The sequence below is a fragment of the Oncorhynchus masou genome, chromosome 32, assembly GCF_036934945.1.
Source record: "Oncorhynchus masou masou isolate Uvic2021 chromosome 32, UVic_Omas_1.1, whole genome shotgun sequence".
NCBI lineage: Eukaryota > Metazoa > Chordata > Actinopteri > Salmoniformes > Salmonidae > Oncorhynchus > Oncorhynchus masou.
The window spans coordinates 4,625,350-4,646,948 of record NC_088243.1 but is presented as its reverse complement, the minus strand read 5'-3'; the positions used below and the strand labels follow the sequence as shown (position 1 = coordinate 4,646,948).

Here is a 21,599-nt window from a genome sequence, read left to right as displayed (position 1 = left end):
TTCCACCGTCATATAGTCAGGGGGCTTTCCACCGTCATATAGTCAGGGGGCTTTCCACCGTCGTATAGCCGGGGGGCTTTCCACCCTCGTATAGCCGGGGGGCTTTCCACCTTAATGTCAGGGGGCTTTCCACCGTCATATAGTCAGGGGGCTTTCCACCGTCGTATAGCCGGGGGGCTTTCCACCCTCGTATAGCCGGGGGGCTTTCCACCTTAATGTCAGGGGGCTTTCCACCGTCATATAGTCAGGGGGCTTTCCACCGTCATATAGTCAGGGGGCTTTCCACCGTCATATAGTCGGGGGGCTTTCCACCGTCATATAGTCAGGGGGCTTTCCACCCTCGTATAGTCGGGGGGCTTTCCACCCTCGTATATTCGGGGGGCTTTCCACCCTCGTATAGTCGGGGGGCTTTCCACCCTCGTATAGTCGGGGGGCTTTCCACCCTCGTATAGTCGGGGGGCTTTCCACCCTCGTATAGTCGGGGGGCTTTCCACCCTCGTATAGTCGGGGGGCTTTCCACCTTAATGTCAGTCGGGGGCTTTCCACCCTCGTATAGCCGGGGGGCTTTCCACCCTCGTATAGTCGGGGGGCTTTCCACCTTAATGTCGGGGGCTTTACACCCTCGTATAGTCGGGGGGCTTTCCACCCTCGTATAGTCGGGGGGCTTTTCACCGTCAGGCATCTTACCCGCACATCACCACAACCCTGTTCCTGGAGAGCCACAGGTCCTGCAGGAGTTGTCCCCAACGAGGCACCACACCTGACCAACTGAGCTAATTGATCAGGTCAGACATTGATTCAATTCAACACACCTGGTCTTCCAAGGTCAGTAAAATCAAGAACTGCGGCACTCCAGGACCAGCCTACCCCCTGCTCTACACAGAGAAACAATCAACCTCAACTAGGGCTGTGGTCGTCATGACATTTTGTCAGCTGGTGATTGTCAAGCAAATAACTGCCGGTCTCACGGTGATCGACCGTTAATTAACATTTATCATCTCCTGGCTTCCACACATATCCTACCAGCCACTGAGGCAGACCTTTGGAACATCAACAGTTTAAACAGTCTAATGAATCCATGTAATATAGTCTACACCATCACAATGAATCCATGTAATATAGTCTACACCATCACAATAAATCCATGTAATATAGCCTACACCATCACAATAAATCCATGTAATATAGTCTACACCATCACAATAAATCCATGTAATATAGCCTACACCATCACAATAAATCCATGTAATATAGTCTACACCATCACAATGAATCCATGATTTATTTTAGACAGGTCTAAAGAAATGTGATAATGTGATACTGTAGACTTATTTCAGCATGAACAGAATAGCATACTCTTGAGTTATCCTTATGTTAGGTCCTGATCTGACTATGCTAAATGACTGTAGGCTACACCAGCCTAAACCTATCCATGTTAACATTGAACTGGGGTGAATGGAATACGAACAACAAGTCATCCAATATGCTCGTTAAGAAAATAATCGTTTCTATTGGATGCCAGAAGGGATATCTCCACAGTGACCGCTCTATATGTCTTTCCCCTAGCTGGTCGAGCAGTGGACACCATCCATGTGACCCAGCTGGAGAGGGACACCTTGCTAGTGTGCCTGGACAGTAAGTATGACCTCTGAACCCATAGAGATGATGACCTCTTGACCTGCACTCAAGATTTTTTTTATTTTTAATTTTACCTTTATTTAACCAGGCAAGTCGGCAGGGTAGCCTTGTGGTTAGAGCGTTGGACTAGTAACCGGAAGGTTGCAAGTTCAAACCCCCGAGCTGACAAGGTACAAATCTGTCGTTCTGCCCCTGAACAGGCAGTTAACCCACTGTTCCCAGGCCGTCATTGAAAATAAGAATTTGTTCTTAACTGACTTGCCTGGTTAAATAAAGGTAAAAAAATAAATAAAAAAGTCAGTTAAAGAACAAATTCTTATTTTCAATGACAGCCTGGGAACAGTGGGTTAACTGCCTGTTCAGGGGCAGAACGACAGATTTGTACCTTGTCGGCTCGGGGTCCTGTGTGGCTCAGTCGGTAGAGCATGGCGCTTGCAACGCCAAGCGTCGTGGGTTCGATTCCCGCTGGGGCCACCCATATGTAAAAGTAGTGGCCCCAGCCGACTTGTAAGTCGCTTTGGACAAAAGCGTCTGCTAAATGGGATATATTATTTGAACTTGCAACCTTCCGGTTACTAGTCCAACGCTCTAACCACTAGGCTACCCTGCCGCCCCTATCCTAAGATGTGTTCCAAATGGCACCCCTATTCCCTGTGCAGTGCACTACTTTTGACCAGAGACCATAGTTTTCTGGTCACCGTAGGGCTCTGGTTTAAAGTAGTGCACTGCCCCCCTCCCCCAGTCTAACTGTTGTCCTGCACTGCCCTGAGATAAGTTTTCCCTGCTCATATACAGTATATCACAAAAGTGAGTACACCCCTCACATTTTTGTAAATATTTGAGTATATCTTTTCATGTGACAACACTGAAGAAATTACACTTTAAAGTAGTGAGTGTACAGCTTGTGTAACAGTGTAAATTTGCTGTCCCCTCAAAATAACTCAACACACAGGCATTTAATGTCTAAACCGCCGGCCACAAAAGTGAGTACACCCCTAAGTGAAAATGTCCAAATCGGGCCCAATTAGCCATTATACAAGCTGTACACTCACTACTTGACATTGTAGCAAAGTGTCATTTCTTCAGTGTTGTCACATGAAAAGATATATACTCAAATATTTACAAAAATGTGAGGGGTGTACTCACTTTTGTGATATACTGTGAATGTCTGTTTTTATCCAACCCACTATTCTAAGGGATTCTCTTCCTCTTCTAGAAAATCTCAAGATCGTTAACCTCCAGGGAAGACTGAAGTCCAACAAGAAGCTAGCCTCGGAGCTCAGCTTTGACTTCACCATTGGATCCGTTGGTAAGATGTGCTCTCTTATTCACCTTCTACTGTACATCCATTGTAATAACGTGTATAGGAAGTGTTATAACGTGTACCGGAAGTGTTATAACGTGTATAGGAAGTGTTATAACGTGTACAGGAAGTGTTATAACGTGTACAGGAAGTGGTATAACGTGTACAGGAAGTGGTATAACGTGTACAGGAAGTGGTATGACGTGTACAGGAAGTGGTATAACGTGTATAGGAAGTGTTATAACGTGTACAGGAAGTGTTATAACGTGTACAGGAAGTATTATGACGTGTACAGGAAGTATTATGACGTGTACAGGAAGTATTATGACGTTCCCCAACTGGTTTTATTTGGCCCCCCAACTTGATTTTTGCGTTTGGAATGTTCAATGTTGGACATAGAAGACCTGTAAAAACACCAGGAAATCAGCTCCAAGTTATTTGAAATTAAGAAATCTGTTCCCGACTATTCCCACGTATAATAGAGAGACACGTGATTAGGGTTGCAAAGTGTCGGAAACTTTCCTGGAAATTTCCGGACATTTTCCATTGGAAGTTGAGCCTGGGAATGTTGCTTAAATTCATCAAAAAAAAGTCAGCATATTACGGTGAACTTTTTTTTGTGGGACACACATAAGGCAATTCTAGGTCTTGTGGCATATTTTGGTTAAAAAACTTCCCCAATTCAATGGAATTCCAACCCTCTGCATCCACAGTGCATTCTTGCGGAATCATCTGGCCAAGTGCATAAAGTTCCCTCAGCGCTCACAACAAGCAACTTAAGTTCCTCTACTTCTAATCAAGGTGAAAATGATGAATCAGACACCTTATCGATAGCAACAGCTCATGGTCCTCCTCCATTTCTCTCAATGGAGGAACCGTAGTACGAGAAATGCTGATGAATGTCTTGCTCGAGCTGTGTATGCAACTGGTTCACCTCTGATGCTCACAGGCAATGTGTATTGTAAGAGATTTCTTAATGTTCTTCGCCCAGCATACACCCCTCCAACCAGATATGCTTTATCTACTAATTTGCTGGATGCAGAGTTCAAGTGAAGGTCAAGCAAATCATAGAGAAAGCAGACTGTATTGCAGTCATCTCTGATGGGTGGTTGAATGTTTGTGGGCATGGAATAATTAACTACATCTCCACCCCTCAACCAGTACTCTACAAGAGCACAGACACAAGGGTCAACAGATACACCGGTCTCTATATTGCAGATGAGCTGAAGGCAGTCATCAATTACCTTGGACCACAGAAGGCATTTGCACTTGTGACAGACAATGCTGCGAACATGAAGGCTGCTTGGTGTAAAATGGAGTCCTACCCTCACACCCATTGGCTGCGCTGCTCATGTGTTGAAGCTGCTCCTCAAGGACATAATGGCACTGAAAACAATGGATACCCTCTACAAGAGAGCCAAGGAAATGGTTAGGTATGCGAAGCGTCATCAAGTTATAGCAGCGATCTACCTCACCAAGCAAAGTGAGAAGAATAAGAGCACCATATTGAAGCTGCCCAGCAACACCTGTTGGGGTGGTGTTGTCATAATTTTTGACAGTCTCCTAGAAGGGAGACTATATCCACAGTAAAAACGAGTCCAATATCGACATAACCTGAAAGGCCGCTCAGCAAGGAAGAAGCCACTGCTCCAAAACCACCATAAAAAAAGCCAGACTACGGTTTGCAACTGTACATGGAGACAAAGATGGTACTTTTTGGAGAAATGTCCTCTGGTCTGATAAAACAAAAATAGAACTGTTTGTCCATAATGACCGTCGTTATGTTTGGACGAAAAGGTGGGAGGCTTGCAAGCCGAAGAACACCATCCCAACCGTTAATTATGGGGGTGGCAGCATCAGGTTGTGGGGGTGCTTCGCTGCAGGAGGGACTGGTGCACTTCACAAAATAGATGGCATCATGAGGATGGAAAATTATGTGGACATATTGAAGCAACATCTCAAGGCATAAGTCAGGAAGTGAAAGCTTGGTCGCAAGTGGGTCTTCCAAATGGACAATGACCCCAAGCATACTTCCAAAGTTGTGGGAAAATGGCTTAAGGACAAAAATGTCAAGGTATTGGAGTGGCCATCACAAAGCTCTGACCTCAATCTTATAGAACATTTGTGGGCAGAACTGAAAAAGCAAGGAGGCCTACAAACCTGACTCAGTTACACCAGCTCTGTCAGTAGGAATGGACCAAAATTCACCCAACTTATTGTGGGAAGCTTGTGGATGGCTACCCGAAACGTTTGACCCAAGTTATACAATTTAAAGGCAACGCTACCAAATACTAATTGAGTGTATGTAAACTTCTGACGCACTGGGAATGTGATGAAAGAAATAAAAGCTCAACTAAATCATTCTCTCTACTATTATTCTGACATTTCACATTCTTAAAATAATGTGGTGATCCTAACTGACCTAAGACAGGGAATTTTTACTCTGATTAAATGTCAGGAATTGTGAAAAACTGAGTTTAAATGTATTTGGCGAAGGTGTTTGTAAATTTCCGACTTCAACTGTATGTTGAAAACGTTTTGGGAGATGCGATGGAACATTCAATTTTCCCTTTTGTTGTTCAGTGAAATCATCCCAAGTGAAGAGTCAACAACTAATTTAATTAAAGTTCAATTCGTAACTAAATTGTTGTTGTTTTTATTTCTATTGGAAGGTTTTAATAATTTGCAAATATGTCCACTTATGATAAGGTAAAAGGTTTATGTTTCTGTCTCCATTTAAATGGTATTAATATTAATTTGCATATTTTTCCGTTAATTACCATATGTTTCCGTTAATTACCATATTTTCCCGTTAATTCCCACGGAAAGTTTCCTCCTCTGAATTGTCCCCAAAATGTGCAACGGGTGATTATACACAAATGGAAGCAAGGTTTGAAATGATAAAAAATAAATATAAAAAAAAAACATCTGTTTGGGTTTCTTGCGGTCAATTTTCTGTCTACAAATTAATAATTATGTAATTATTGTAATTATGTAGTTAATTAATAATGTAATTATTTGTAATTATGTTCCGACCCCTTGACCATCCGCTCCAGAAGAAATTGACCCGCGTCTGAATCAATTTGATAATCCCTGGTGTATGGTAACAGTGTTATAATATGCATAGTAAGTGTTATAGCATATGTATAGTAACAGTGTTATAATATGCATAGTAAGTGTTATAGCATATGTATAGTAACAGTGTTATAATATGCATAGTAAGTGTTATAGCATATGTATAGTAACTGTGTAATAATGTATATGATATCTGCTTTATTAAGGAAAGGCTCACACTACACTACAGTGTGTGGGGGGGGGTTCGTCCTTCTAGTGTCCCAGACTACACTACGGGGGGTTCGTCCTTCTAGTGTCCCAGACTACACTACGGGGGGGTCATCCTTCTAGTGTCCCAGACTACACTACAGGGGGGGGGGGGGGTCATCCTTCTAGTGTCCCAGACTACACTACGGGGGGGTCATCCTTCTAGTGTCCCAGACAACACTACAGGGGGGGGGTCATCCTTCTAGTGTCCCAGACTACACGGGGGGGGGTCGTACTTCTAGTGTCCCAGACTACACTACGGGGGGGGGTCGTACTTCTAGTGTCCCAGACTACACTACGGGGGGGGGTCGTACTTCTAGTGTCCCAGACTACACTACAGTAGGGGGGTCGTACTTCTAGTGTCCCAGACTACACTACAGTAGGGGGGGTCATCCTTCTAGTGTCCCAGACTACACTACAGGGGGGGTCATCCTTCTAGTGTCCCAGACTACACGGGGGGGGTCGTCCTCCTAGTGTCCCAGACTACACTACGGGGGTCATCCTTCTAGTGTCCCAGACTACACTACAGGGGGGGGGTCATCCTTCTAGTGTCCCAGACTACACTACGGGGGGGGGTCTAGTGTACTTCTAGTGTCCCAGACTACACTACAGGGGGGTCATCCTTCTAGTGTCCCAGACTACACTACAGGGGGGGGGGTCGTACTTCTAGTGTCCCAGACTACACTACAGGGGGGTCATCCTTCTAGTGTCCCAGACTACACTACGGGGGGGTCATACTTCTAGTGTCCCAGACTACACTACGGGGGGGTCGTACTTCTAGTGTCCCAGACTACACTACAGGGGGGGGGGTCATCCTTCTAGTGTCCCAGACTACACTAGTGGGGCTCGTACTTCTAGTGTCCCAGACTACACTACGGGGGGGTCGTACTTCTAGTGTCCCAGACTACACTACTGGGGGGTCGTACTTCTAGTGTCCCAGACTACACTACACGGTATGCAGGGGGGGTCGTACTTCTAGTGTCCCAGACTACACTACGGGGGGGTCATCCTTCTAGTGTCCCAGACTACACTAGGGGGGGGGGGGTCATCCTTCTAGTGTCCCAGACTACACTACAGCAGTGGGGGGGGGGGGGGTCATCCTTCTAGTGTCCCAGACTACACTACGGGGGGGGGTCGTAAAAGTTCTAGTGTCTCAGACTACACTAGTCAAAGTCGTCCTCCTAGTGTCCCAGACTACACTACAGGGGGGGGGGTCATCCTTCTAGTGTCCCAGACTACACTACGGGGGGGTCGTCTTCTAGTGTCCCAGACTACACTACGGGGGGCGTCTTCCTAGTGTCCCAGACTACACTACGGGGGTCATCCTTCTAGTGTCCCAGACTACACTACAGTAGGGGGGGGGGGTCGTCCTCCTAGTGTCCCAGACTACACTGCGGGGGGTCATCCTTCTAGTGTCCCAGACTACACTACAGTAGGGGGGGGGTCTCCTCCTAGTGTCCCAGACTACACTACAGGGGGGTGGGTCATCCTTCTAGTGTCCCAGACTACACTACGGGGGGTCGTCCTCCTAGTGTCCCAGACTACACTGGGGGGGGTCATCCTTCTAGTGTCCCAGACTACACTGTGGGTCCTCCTAGTGTCCCAGACTACACTACTGGGGGGGGTCATCCTTCTAGTGTCCCAGACTACACTACTGGGGTGGGGGGTGTCCTCCTAGTGTCCCAGACTACACTACGGTGGGGGTCATCCTTCTAGTGTCCCAGACTACACTACTGGGGTGGGTCATCCTTCTAGTGTCCCAGACTACACTAGGTAATACACTGACTGATACTCTTGATAAGAGTGCCTGCTCAATGATCAAAATCTAATGTAAATGAAAACACCAATGCTGATATCCTTCCTGTCTTGACTGGCGTCCCTCTACCCTTCTCTCCTCCTGCTCCAGTGTGCCTTCAGGACAGTGTTCTGGCCTTCTGGAAGCACGGTATGCAGGGAAAGAGCTTCAAGTCCAACGAGGTAGTTATTACTGTAGTAACACAACCATTCAGTCACTTCGTTAACTATATACAACCAGACTCTAAATATTATTTGTTTGTATTTTTGCGTTGTCATTTCAGAAAATGTCCATAATATACAGCAGTGGTGGGAAAAGTACCCAACTGTCATACTTGAGTAAAAGTAAAGATACCTTAATAGAAAATGACTCAAGTAAAAGTCACCCAGTAAAATACTACTTGAGTAAAAGTCAAAGTAATATACATAATTATCAAAAGTGGTGACTGTGTGGGTCTACTGTGGTGACTGTGTGGGTCTACTGTGGTGACTGTGTGGGTCTACTGGGGTGACGGTGTGGGTCTACTGGGGTGACGGTGTGGGTCTACAGGGGTGACTGTGTGGGTCTACTGGGGTGACGGTGTGGGTCTACTGGGGTGACTGTGGGTCTACTGGGGTGACGGTGTGGGTCTACTGGGGTGACTGTGTGGGTCTACTGGGGTGACGGTGTGGGTCTACTGGGGTGACTGTGTGGGTCTACTGGGGTGACGGTGTGGGTCTACTGTGGTGACTGTGGGTCTACTGGGGTGACGGTGCGGGTCTACTGGGGTGACGGTGCGGTTCTACTGGAGTGACGGTGTGGGTCTACTGTGGTGACGGTGTGGGTCTACTGGGGTGACGGTGTGGGTCTACTGGAGTGACGGTGTGGGTCTACTGGGGTGACTGTGGGTCTACTGTGGTGACTGTGGGTCTACTGGGGTGACGGTGTGGGTCTACTGTGGTGACGGTGTGGGTCTACTGTGGTGACTGTGGGTCTACTGGGGTGACGGTGCGGGTCTACTGTGGTGACGGTGTGGGTCTACTGGAGTGACGGTGTGGGTCTACTGGGGTGACGGTGCGGGTCTACAGGGGTGACTGTGGGTCTACTGGGGTGACGGTGTGTGGTCTACTGTGGTGACGGTGCGGGTCTACTGGGGTGACGGTGCGGGTTTCCATATTAAGCATGGAAATGGAAAAGTTCTTTCTCCTGTGTAAAATGTAGCAGTCTGGCTGTAACTTTGGGTTCAGATGGGTTTTTTCAGTGTAGTTCCTCAACAATTCCCTTTGTGGAATACTGTGTATGTTACCATGTTCATTGATGTGCAGGTCACCCAGGAGATTTCTGATCCCAGCAGAGTCTTCCGCCTCCTAGGATCTGACAGGTGGGTGGTGCTGGAAGTAATTCTCTCTGTCTTTAACTCTTCACTCTTCTTCCTGTCCTCTCTTATGTTTACCCCCCCTCTCTTTTGCTCTCTTTTTATCTCCCTCTCTCTCCCCCCCTTTCTCTCATATCCATCTTATTTCCCTCTCCCCCCTTTCTCTCATATCCATCTTATTTCCCTCTCCCCCCTTTCTCTCATATCCATCTTTTCTCTCTCCCCCTTTCTCTCATATATCCCCATCCCCCTTCTCTCATATCCATCTTCTTTCCCCCCCCCATTCTCTCATATATCCCTCTCCCCCTTTCTCTCATATCTCTCCCCCCTTTCTCTCATATCCATCTTATCTCTCTCTCCCCCCTTTCTCTCATATATCCCTCTCCCCCTTCTCTCATATCCATCTTATCTCTCTCTCCCCCCTTTCTCTCATATATCCCTCTCCCCCTTCTCTCATATCCATCTTTTCTCTCTCCCCCCTTTCTCTCATATATCCCTCTCCCCCCTTCTCTCATATCCATTGCTTTTTTATCATCTCTATATACTCTCTCTACATTGTTTTTCCTCTCCACCTTTCTAGTTAGATGAGGTAGTGTCCTTTTGACCTCTCAAGCCGTAGAGGTCAGGGCTGGTAGCTAGCTGTTATCTCCAGTGTCCTTGCACAGGATCTCATTGTTCATTGCCTGGAAACCAGCAAACATCCAACTCCTCTCTCTCTCTCTCTCCTGAGTCTTTCAGAGTCCTCTTCAGACCTCTCTACAGAGAGATTCCATGTCTTTCTCCCGGGTTGCTTCCATTCCTATGACGAGGCAGGTGCCTCAGATCAAATCAGCAGTCTTTGATCATTCAGTATGATAAGATCCCGAGTGGGAAAAGTCATTGTAATCTCAACGTTACCAGAAGAGGCTTGAAAACCTCCACATATTATACATGTGAGTCACACATTACAACTTCAATGATCCACCCACTGGTTGGTTACACTATCCCATTCCCTACCCAAGAATGCAGCAGAGTGGGCGCTGTGGCAGGGAAGTCCCTAGACCCCACACACTGTCAGACAGTCAGTTCTCCTCAACTATAGAAACCACTAAATCTGGCTCAGACACGGGGCAGGAGCCCCCTGGAGGGCAGGAGACCTCTGGAGGGCAGGAGCCCCTTTGGCCTGGAGGGCAGGAGCCCCCTGGAGGGCAGGAGCCCCCTGGAGGGCAGGAGCCCCTTTGGCCTGGAGGGCAAGAGACCTCTGGAGGGCAGGAGCACCCTGGAGGGCAGGAGACCCCTGGAGGGCAGGAGACCCCTGGAGGAGCCCCTTTGGCCTGGAGGGCAAGAGACCCCTGGAGGGCAGGAGCCCCCTTGGCCTGGAGGGCAAGAGACCTCTGGAGGGCAGGAGCACCCTGGGCCTGGAGGGCAGGAGACCCCTGGAGGGCAGGAGCCCCTTTGGCCTGGAGGGCAGGAGCCCCCTGGAGGGCAGGAGACCTCTGGAGGGCAGGAGCACCCTGGGCCTGGAGGGCAGGAGACCCCTGGGCCTGGAGGGCAGGAGCCCCTTTGGCCTGGAGGGCAGGAGACCCCTGGAGGGGGTGCCATTTTAGTGCCATTTTAAAATGTAGCCAGTCCTCTTATCTTTCTGCCTGCTACTCTCTCTGACTCTATTCATTATATTCTATCAATTCTATTGTATAAATTGGACCTGGCTGGCAGCTGTAACCTGCAGTAGTGTTTATGTGTTACTGATGTGCTGCTGCTAACTGACATCTCTCTCTGACAGGGTGGTGGTTCTGGAGAGCCGGCCCACTGACAACCCCACAGCCCTCAGCAACCTCTACATCCTGGCCGGACATGAGAACAGTTACTAGACCTGACCCCAGCCCTGTCCCTGTTACTGAGAACAGTTACTAGCCCTGACCCCAGCCCTGTCCCTGTTACTGAGAACAGTTACTAGCCCTGACCCCAGCCCTGTCCCTGTTACTGAGTTACTAGCCCTGACCCCAGCCCTGTCCCTGTTACTGACAACAGTTACTAGCCCTGACCCCAGCCCTGTCCCTGTTACTGAGAACAGTTACTAGCCCTGACCCCAGCCCTGTCCCTGTTACTGAGTTACTAGCCCTGACCCCAGCCCTGTCCCTGTTACTGAGAACAGTTACTAGCCCTGTCCCTGTTACTGAGAACAGTTACTAGCCCTGACCCCAGCCCTGTCCCTGTTACTGAGAACAGTTACTAGACCTGACCCCAGCCCTGTCCCTGTTACTGAGTTACTAGCCCTGACCCCAGCCCTGTCCCTGTTACTGACAACAGTTACTAGCCCTGACCCCAGCCCTGTCCCTGTTACTGAGAACAGTTACTAGCCCTGACCCCAGCCCTGTCCCTGTTACTGAGAACAGTTGCTAAAGCTGTCTGGCCCAAAGACCGGTAGCCCTGTCTGGCTCAGCCTCTCTGATCACCGGTAACCCTTCACTCAGCCTCTCTGATCACCGGTAACCCTTCACTCAGCCTCTCTGTCCAGTGAAACAAACATGTCAGACGAGGGTTGTTAAAGTGAACTACTTTTTACAGCCCCGTTCACCTCCTCTCTTCTCCAGTCCCGTTCACCACCTCTCTTCTCCAGCCCCGTTCACCACCTCTCTTCTCCAGCCCCGTTCACCACCTGTCCCCTGAGAACAGTTACAGCCCACCCTCTGAGAACAGTTACTCTCCAGCCCCGTTCACCACCTCTCCTCTCCAGCCCCGTTCACCACCTCTCCTCTCCAGCCCCGTTCACCACCTCTCTTCTCCAGCCCCGTTCACCACCTCTCTTCTCCAGCCCCATTGACCACCTCTCTTCTCCAGCCCCGTTCACCACCTCTCTTCTCCAGCCCCGTTCACCATCTCTCCTCTGTTCACCACCTCTCTTCGTTGACCACCTCTCTTCTCCAGCCCCGTTCACCATCTCTCCTCTCCAGCCCCGTTCACCACCAGCCCCGTTCACCACCTCTCTTCTCCAGCCCCGTTGACCACCTCTCTTCTCCAGCCCCGTTCACCATCTCTCCTCTCCAGCCCCGTTCACCACCTCTCTTCTCCAGCCCCGTTGACCACCTCTCTTCTCCAGCCCCGTTCACCACCTCTCTTCTCCAGCCCCGTTCACCACCTCTCCTCTCCAGCCCCGTTCACCGCCTCTCCTCTCCAGCCCCGTTCACCACCTCTCTTCTCCAGCCCCGTTCACCACCTCTTCTCCAGCCCCGTTCACCACCTCTCTTCTCCAGCCCCGTTCACCACCTCTTCTCCAGCCCCGTTCACCACCTCTCTTCTCCAGCCCCGTTCACCACCTCTCTTCTCCAGCCCCGTTCACCACCTCTCCTCTCCAGCCCCGTTCACCACCTCTCTTCTCCAGCCCCGTTCACCACCTCTCCAGCGCTGAGTCCTCTGCTCAGAATGGGCTACAAACTGATCGACTGGACTGGTGGAGCAGAATGTAGGCAGGAAAGGTTCAGACCAATGGACAGTCTTACTCTGGAGCCTTCACTTCTTCTCTCAACCTGTTACATATCAGCTGAAATCCTGCAATATGACAAGACAATATCTTACTGAAAACGACTACTATAATAATTCTGATATTTAGGTCTGGTAGCAAATGGGAGTGTTGCATCAGTCATTTTTTGTCACAGGTCTGGTTGCCGATGAGCTCTGGTCTAGGACGATAGTGTGGCTTGCTAACGCTGAGCCTTGACTAGTTGGTTGATTTTCCAGCTCTAGTTTAACTAATGGTTCCCAAAGAAAATCGTTTCAACTTTATTTATTCATCTCGAAGCAATATTCAGGTATGTTGGATTTACTAGCCGTGAGAGTTCAGTTTTGATGTTATTTTCAATACACTTGAGGTGTTGTCGTTTCATCCAAACGTTTTGACAGTTGGTCAATCTGCCTTGCATCATTAATTAAAAAAAAAAAAAAAATGTATTTACTTCATAGACATCTGATGTCATCTACGTCCCAAATGGAACACTTCCCTGGGGTTCTGGTCAAATCCTATCTATGGTTAGGAGGTCATCACAACTAATGTCTTGGTTACAGTCAAGGGATTCAATGTCAGCAATGGCTACGGTTTCATCACCCATGAAACCCACCAGGTTATAAAGGGAATTTAACCCAAGGATGACTGCCAGATTTAAAGGTTTATAAAGGGGTTTTACATGGCATGATGTCACTGTCAGACTGATGTTAATAGCAGACACATTATAAAACCTTTTAGGATGAAACGAGATAAAGGTTGACATTAAAGTTGAAAATAAGAGAACTTTGAAAGTGTGAACTGTCCCCTTTAAGCAGAGAGAGAGAGGGTGAGATGTCCCCTTTAAGCAGAGAGAGAGCGAGGGTGAACTATCCCCTTTAAGCAGAGAGAGAGAGAGGGTGAACTGTCCCCTTTAAGCAGAGAGAGAGAGAGGGTGAACTGTCCCCTTTAAGAAGAGAGAGAGAGAGGGTGAACTGTCCCCTTTAAGCAGAGAGAGAGAGAGAGGGTGAACTGTCCCCTTTAAGCAGAGAGAGATATGGTGAACTGTCCCCTTTAAGCAGAGAGAGAGAGGGTGAACTGTCCCCTTTAAGCAGAGAGAGAGAGAGAGAGAGGGTGAACTGTCCCCTTTAAGCAGAGAGAGAGAGAGCAAGTTCTCATTTGCAACTGCGACCTGTCCAAGATAAAGCTTAGCAGTGTGAACAGACAACACAGAGTTACACATGGAGTAAACAATTAACAAGTCAATAACACAGTACAAAAAAAAGGCGAGTCTATATACATTGTGTGCAAAAGGCATGAGGAGGTAGGCGAATAATTACAATTTTGCAGATTAGCACTGGAGTGATAAATGATCAGATGGTCATGTACAGGTAGAGATGCTGGTGTGCAAAAGAGCAGAAAAGTAAATAAATAAAAACAGTGTGGGGATGAGGTAGGTGAAAATGGGTGGGCTATTTACCAATAGACTATGTACAGCTGCAGCGATCGGTTAGCTACTCAGATAGCACATGTTTGAAGTTGGTGAGGGAGATAAAAGTCTCCAACTTCAGGGATTTTTGCAATTCGTTCCAGTCACAGGCAGCAGAGTACTGGAACGAAAGGCGGCCAAATGAGGTGTTGGCTTTAGGGATGATCAGTGAGATACACCTGCTGGAGCGCGTGCTACGGATGGGTGTTGCCATCGTGACCAGTGAACTGAGATAAGGCGGAGCTTTACCTAGCATGGACTTGTAGATGACCTGGAGCCAGTGGGTCTGGCGACGAATATGTATCTGGCGACGAGAGAGAGAGGGTGAACTGTCCCCTTTAAGCAGAGAGAGAGAGAGAGGGTGAACTGTCCCCTTTAAGCAGAGAGAGAGGGTGAACTGTCCCCTTTAAGCTGAGAGAGAGAGAGGGTGAACTGTCCCCTTTAAGCAGAGAAAGAGAGAGGGTGAACTGTCCCCTTTAAGCAGAGAGAGAGAGGGTGAACTGTCCCCTTTAAGCAGAGAGAGAGAGGGTGAACTGTCCCCTTTAAGCAGAGAGAGAGAGGGTGAACTGTCCCCTTTAAGCAGAGAGAGACACTGTTGCTGTAGTCATGCTGACAGTGGGATCCAGCTCAGCCAGGCCAGGGATGACCTTAGCCTGGGTGCCGGTCGGTTTTTGCTCTCTTGCCAACTCTTTATGAGATTGTCATGCATGGAGTTGGCAAGAGAGCAGAAACAGACTGGCATCCAGGCTACGCTGAACTACCTTCCTATCCAGAGGTTGCTATGCAGCTTTGGGTTACTGAAATGGCACCCTATTCCCTATATAGTGCACGGTCCCTGGTCAAAAGTAGTGCACTAAATAGGGAATAGGGTGCCATTTGGTCACACTCATATTCCTCTCTCTCCCGCTTGGTTGCATTTTAGAAAGTAGACTATAGTGTAAAATGTAGTTTGTTTTTTTTTTCCTTCATTTTTTTTTGTGTTCAATATTTGCACCATGTTAGCACTTTTGTACATTTTCTGTTTTTTATTTAAATGACAGAAAGGGGAAACGCTTTAGTTTGTGACATTATTGGCATTCCCTTTGCAAAACTTAATGTATGCAGTTTTTGTAATAAACAAAGCTATTGTTAACAATATGCACTTGCTGTCATTCTACTTATTATTATTTTTATTTTATTTTATTAATTTAACCTTCATTCAACTAGGCAAGTCAGTTAAAAACAAATTCTTATTTACAATGACGGCCAAACCCGGATGACACTGGGGCCAATTGTGCGTCGCCCTACGGGCCTGCCAATCACAACCAGATGTTGATGCTATACCCTGCTGTGTACTAGCCTGGTCCCAGATCTGTTTGGCATGAATGATAATGACCATGGAGGTGAGCAAAAAACAGATCTGGGACCAGGGCAGACTAGTTGTATGGAAAGAACTGATACAGTATTGATTAGGTCATGTTAAGTCAGTTAATTTTTTACAAAGTTATTAGGTGAGAGAAGAGATTATATATTATACGGAACACATATCACCTATAAAAGCAACATGTAAAGTGAGAAGCTGATTTAAACAGCATGGTCATTACACAGGTGCACCTTGTGCTGATGACAATTTAAAAGGCCACTCTCAAATGTGAATTTTCTCATCACACAATGCCACAGATGTCTCCAAGTTTTGAGGAAGTGTGTAATTGGCATGCTGACTGCAGGAATGTCCACCAGAGCTGTTGCATGTTCATTTCTCTACCATAAACCATAACCTGCCTCCAACGTTGTTTTAGAGAATTTGGCAGTACGTCCAACCGGCCTCGACCACGCCAGCCCAGGACCTCCGTATCAGTCTTCTTCACCTGCGGGATCGTCAGAGGGTGGATGGGTGTGGTGCTGACGACTATTTCTGTCCGTAATAAAGCCCTCTTTGTGGGGAAAAACTTATTCTGATTGGCTGGGCCTTGCTCCCCAGTGGGTGGTCCCTCCCAGTTCCACCCCTGGGCCCTCCCTCCCAGTTCCACCCTTGATGCGGGTGGGCCCAGTTCCACCCTTGATGCGGGTGGGCCCTCACTCCCAGTTCCACCCCTGGGCCCTCCCTCCCAGTTCCACCCTTGATGCGGGTGTCCCTCCCTCCCAGTTCCACCCTTGATGCGGATGGGCCCCCCCTCCCAGTTCCACCCTTGATGCGGATGGGCCCCCCCTCCCAGTTCCACCCTTGATGCGGATGGGCCCCCCTCCCAGTTCCACCCTTGATGCGGATGGGCCCCCCCTCCCAGTTCCACCCTTGATGCGGGTGTCCCTCCCTCCCAGTTCCACCCTTGATGCGGATGGGCCCCCCCTCCCAGTTCCACCCTTGATGCGGATGGGCCCTCCCTCCCAGTTCCACCCTTGATGCGGATGGGCCCCCCCTCCCAGTTCCACCCCTGGGCCCTCCCTCCCAGTTCCACCCTTGATGCGGATGGGCCCCCCCTCCCAGTTCCACCCTTGATGCGGATGGGCCCCCCTCCCAGTTCCACCCCTGGGCCCTCCCTCCCAGTTCCACCCTTGATGCGGATGGCCCCCCCTCCCAGTTCCACCCTTGATGCGGATGGGCCCCCTCCCAGTTCCACCCTTGATGCGGATGGGATTGATTTTCCTTATATGAACTGTAACTCAATAAAATCTTTAAATTTGTTGCATGTTGCTTTTATATTTTTATTCAGTAATATATGTTTACATGTTTTGTATGATTATTTTTGGCTATGTTGAATGTGTATGCAAGGTCACTGTATGTCCACGTGGGGGCAGGTTCTTCCAGTATACGACCCAAACTGCGCAACGATAGAAGTTGGCTCAGTGAAATCATGTAGGCCTATGATTTTTTTTTTTTTCACCTTCATTTAACTAGGTTGGCTAGTTGAGAACAAGTTCTCATTTGCAACTGTGACCTGGCCAAGATAAACGCATAGCAATTCGACACACAACAACACAGAGTTACACATGGAGTAAACAAAACATACAGTCAATAATACAGTAGAACAAAAGAAAACAAAAAGTCAATATACAGTGAGTGGAAATGAGTTAAATTAAGTAAATAAATAGGCCATGGTGGCGAAGTAATTACAATATAGCAATTAAACACTGGAATGCTAGATCGACAGAAGATGAATGTGCAATTATATTATTAGTGATATTATTAGTCATTGTTCAAACGTGGCCATAACATTCGCTTGAATTCCTGGAGTGCCCCGTTATTGTGAAGGAGACTGAGTTGGCAAGGAGTGTCCAGGGTGTCTCCTATCTGGAGGCGGTGAGAAGTTTGGAAAGAACGAGTGGTGGGGAAGAAACAATGGTAGTAGAGGCCACAGTGAAGGTTTCTCATCAAACCGACGGTTAGTGACATGCTACATGTTAAAAAGATGGACCATGTATTGCAATGGTCATAAAACTGTACAGTAGAAGCGGTGAACGCCTCGATCAAACCGACAGTGTCATTGCGCGAAAATGAAACGCAGCAGCATCTGGATATGTACGCAACAAACGTTCAACATTCACCTGCTACCGTTTCTGTCAAACCGCCTTAATTTAGCCTACAGTTTGGACGCATACAGTCCATACATCTAATGTCCACACCTCCAGGGTTGGGGAGTAACGGATTATATGTAAGGGATTACAACAACAAAAAACGGTAACTAATCCGTTACCAGCCAAAGATATATATTTTAATCAGATTACAGGCACTTTTGAAAAACAAGATGATTACTTTGAAATTTAGAAAGGATGTTTGCGAAAAAAATATATTTGATACGTCTCTGTTTTCTTAATGAAATTCAAATCAGCATTGAAAAGAAGGCACACGTTTGTTCCACCTGAGCGAGTTCGACCACAAATCAGAGACCACTGTGATGACACACCAAATGTTTTTGATGGATCGCGGGAAAATAGCAGGAATTTGCTTTTGTAGGCTGCAGTCCAATCCATGTCTTCCCATGGTGTGACTGCTGTCGGCATCCAAAGATTGTCCAATTTGAATAAATGCTTGGAGGTAAGGATAACAGCAGTGGTGTAGTCTACGACGATATGGATATAACCTATTATTGATATCTACATAGCACATTGATGTGAATCACACTGGTGCGCTCTCATTTAGCTATTTGCGCGGATTGTGGTTGTGGATGGCTGTTCACAAATCTAAATGTGTATTTGAATGGTTGAATTCAAGAAGTTTAAACTGCCTATCAATCATTGTTTTTTAAACCAGTGGACAGCCAGTGAAATATGTGCTCTTGCAACAGCTGAATAGTGAGGATCCCAGCCTATGGAATAACAGCTGCATAGTGTAGATCCCAGCCTATAGAATAACAGCTGCATAGGAGGGTCCCAGCCTATAGAATAACAGCTGCATAGTGAGGGTCCCAGCCTATAGAATAACAGCTGCATAGTGTGGATCCCAGCCTATGGAATAACAGCTACATAGTGTGGATCCCAGCCTATGGAACAACAGCTGCATAGTGTGGATCCCAGCCTATAGAATAACAGCTGCATAGTGTGGATCCCAGCCTATAGAATAACAGCTGCATAGTGTGGATCCCAGCCTATAGAATAACAGCTGCATAGTGTGGATCCCAGCCTATAGAATAACAGCTGCATAGTGTGGATCCCAGCCTATAGAATAACAGCTGCATAGTGAGGGTCCCAGCCTATGGAATAACAGCTGTAAAGTGTGGATCCCAGCCTATGGAATAACAGCTGCATGGTGTGGATCCCAGCCTATGGAATAACAGCTGCATAGTGTGGATCCCAGCCTATGGAATAACAGCTGCATAGTGAGGGTCCCAGCCTATAGAATAACAGCTGCATAGTGTGGATCCCAGCCTATGGAAGAACAGCTACATAGTGTGGATCCCAACATATGGAACAACAGTGTGGATCCCAGCCTATAGAATAACAGCTGCATAGTGTGGATCCCAGCCTATAGAATAACAGCTGCATAGTGTGGATCCCAGCCTATAGAATAACAGCTGCATAGTGTGGATCCCAGCCTATAGAATAACAGCTGCATAGTGAGGGTCCCAACCTATGGAATAACAGCTGAATAGTGAGGATCCCAGCCTATGGAATAACAGCTGCATAGTGAGGATCCCAGCCTATGGAACAACAGCTGCATAGTGAGGATCCCAGCCTATGGAATAACAGCTGCATAGTGTGGATCCCAGCCTATGGAATAACAGCTGCATAGTGAGGATCCCAGCCTATGGAATAAAAGTGGGGCTTTTTATTACTCAATCTAATTCATGTTGATCAATAACAAATAAATAAAACCATAGGCCTAATGGACACATGCTCAAACTAGCACACTTGCTACATCTATTTTTTTCCAATCAGTAGTTGCGACATCCATTGGAAAAAAAAAAAAAGTATTTAGTCAGCCACCAATTGTGCAAGTTCTCTCACTTAAAAAGATGAGAGAGGCCTGTAATTTTCATCATAGGTACACTTCAACTATGACAGACTAAATGAAAAAAAAAATCCAGAAAATCACATTGTAGGATTTTTAATAAATTTATTTGCAAATTACGGTGGAAAATAAGTATTTGGTCAGTAACAAAAGTTTATCTCAATACTTTGTTATATACCCTTTGGTGGCAATGACAGAGGTCAAACGTTTTCTGTAAGTCTTCACGAGGTTTTCACACACTGTTGCTGCTATTTTGGCCCATTCCTCCATGCAGATCTCCTCTAGAGCAGTGATGTTTGGGGCTGTTGCTGGGCAACACAGACTTTCAACTCCCTCCAAAGATTTTCTATGGGGTTAAGATCTGGAGACTGGCTAGGCCACTCCAGGACCTTGAAATGCTTCTTACGAAGCCACTCCTTCGTTGCCCAGGCGGTGTGTTTGGGATCATTGTCATGCTGAAAGACCCAGCCACGTTTCCACCCCCATGCTTCACAGTAGGTATGGTGTTCTTTGGATGCAACTCAGCATTCTTTGTCCTCCAAACACAACGAGTTGAGTTTTTACCGAAAAGTTATATTTTGGTTTCATCTGACCATATGACATTCTCCCAATCTTCTTCTGGATCATCCAAATGCTCTCTAGCAAACTTCAGACGGGCCTGGACATGTACTGGCTTAAGCAGGGGGACACATCTGGCACTGCAGGATTTGAGTCCCTGGCGGCGTATTGTGTTACTGATGGTTGGCTTTGTTACTTTGGTCCCAGCTCTCTGCAGGTCATTCACTAGGTCCCCCTGTGTGGTTCTGGGATTTTTGCTCACCGTTCTTGTGATCATTTTGACCCCACGAGATGAGATCTTGCGTGGAGCCTCAGATCGAGGGAGATTATCAGTGGTCTTGTAAGTCTTCCATTTCCAAATAATTGCTCCCACAGTTGATTTCTTCAAACTAAGCTGCTTACCTATTGCAGATTCAGTCTTCCCAGCCTGGTGCAGGTCTACAATTTTGTTTCTGGTGTCCTTTGACAGCTCTTTGGTCTTGGCCATAGTGGAGTTTGGAGTGTGACTGTTTGAGGTTGTGGACAGGTGTCTTTTATACTGATAACAAGTTCAAACAGGTGCCATTAATACAGGTAACGAGTGGAGGACAGAGGAGCCTGTTAAAGAAGAAGTTACATGTATGTGAGAGACAGAAATCTTGCTTGTTTGTAGGTGACCAAATACTTATTTTCCACCATAATTTGCAAATAAATTCATTAAAAATCCCACAATGTGATTTTCTGGGTTTTTTTCCTCATTTTTCTGTCATGATGAAAATTACAGGCCTCTCGTCTTTTTAAGTGGGAGAACTTGCACAATTGGTGGCTGACTAAATACTTTTTTTGCCCCACTATATTATATTAGGTACTAGACCCTCTGTAGTCTTTCTCTCCAGGGTAATCTGTATTGTAATGTTGGTGTCTGTCTCTACAGTAGTATGTAATGTTGGTGTCTGTCTCTACAGTAATATGTAATGTTGTCTGTCTCTACAGTAGTATTGTAATGTTGGTGTCTGTCTCTACAGTAGTATGTAATGCCGGTGTCTGTCTCTACAGTAATATGTTGTGTTGTTTGTCTCTACAGTAGTATTGTAATGCTGGTGTCTGTCTCTACAGTAGTATGGAATGTTGGTGTCTGTCTCTACAGACAGACACCAACAAATTATGTGAATTAGCCTATCAGAAGCTTCAGAAGCATGACATCATTTTCTGGAATTTTACAAGCTGTTTAAAGGCACAGTCAACTTAGTGTATGTAAACTTCTGACCCACTGGAATTGT

General features: G+C 47.0%; 1 protein-coding gene across 2 annotated transcripts in view; it reads left to right on the top strand.

Moving 5' to 3' along the window:
• The window catches only part of LOC135525488 (mitogen-activated protein kinase kinase kinase kinase 5-like), an 87,265-nt gene extending 75,217 nt beyond the window's left edge, over window positions 1–12,048 (top strand). For both annotated transcript variants that reach the window (XM_064953159.1, XM_064953158.1), the window contains 5 exons: window positions 1,567–1,635; window positions 2,855–2,947; window positions 8,169–8,239; window positions 9,362–9,417; window positions 11,174–12,048. In XM_064953159.1, the coding sequence (XP_064809231.1) occupies window positions 1,567–1,635; window positions 2,855–2,947; window positions 8,169–8,239; window positions 9,362–9,417; window positions 11,174–11,261 (377 nt within the window). In that variant the 3' untranslated portion in view covers window positions 11,262–12,048. The remainder of the gene's footprint in view (window positions 1–1,566; window positions 1,636–2,854; window positions 2,948–8,168; window positions 8,240–9,361; window positions 9,418–11,173) is intronic.
• The last annotated feature ends 9,551 nt before the right edge of the window (window positions 12,049–21,599 follow it).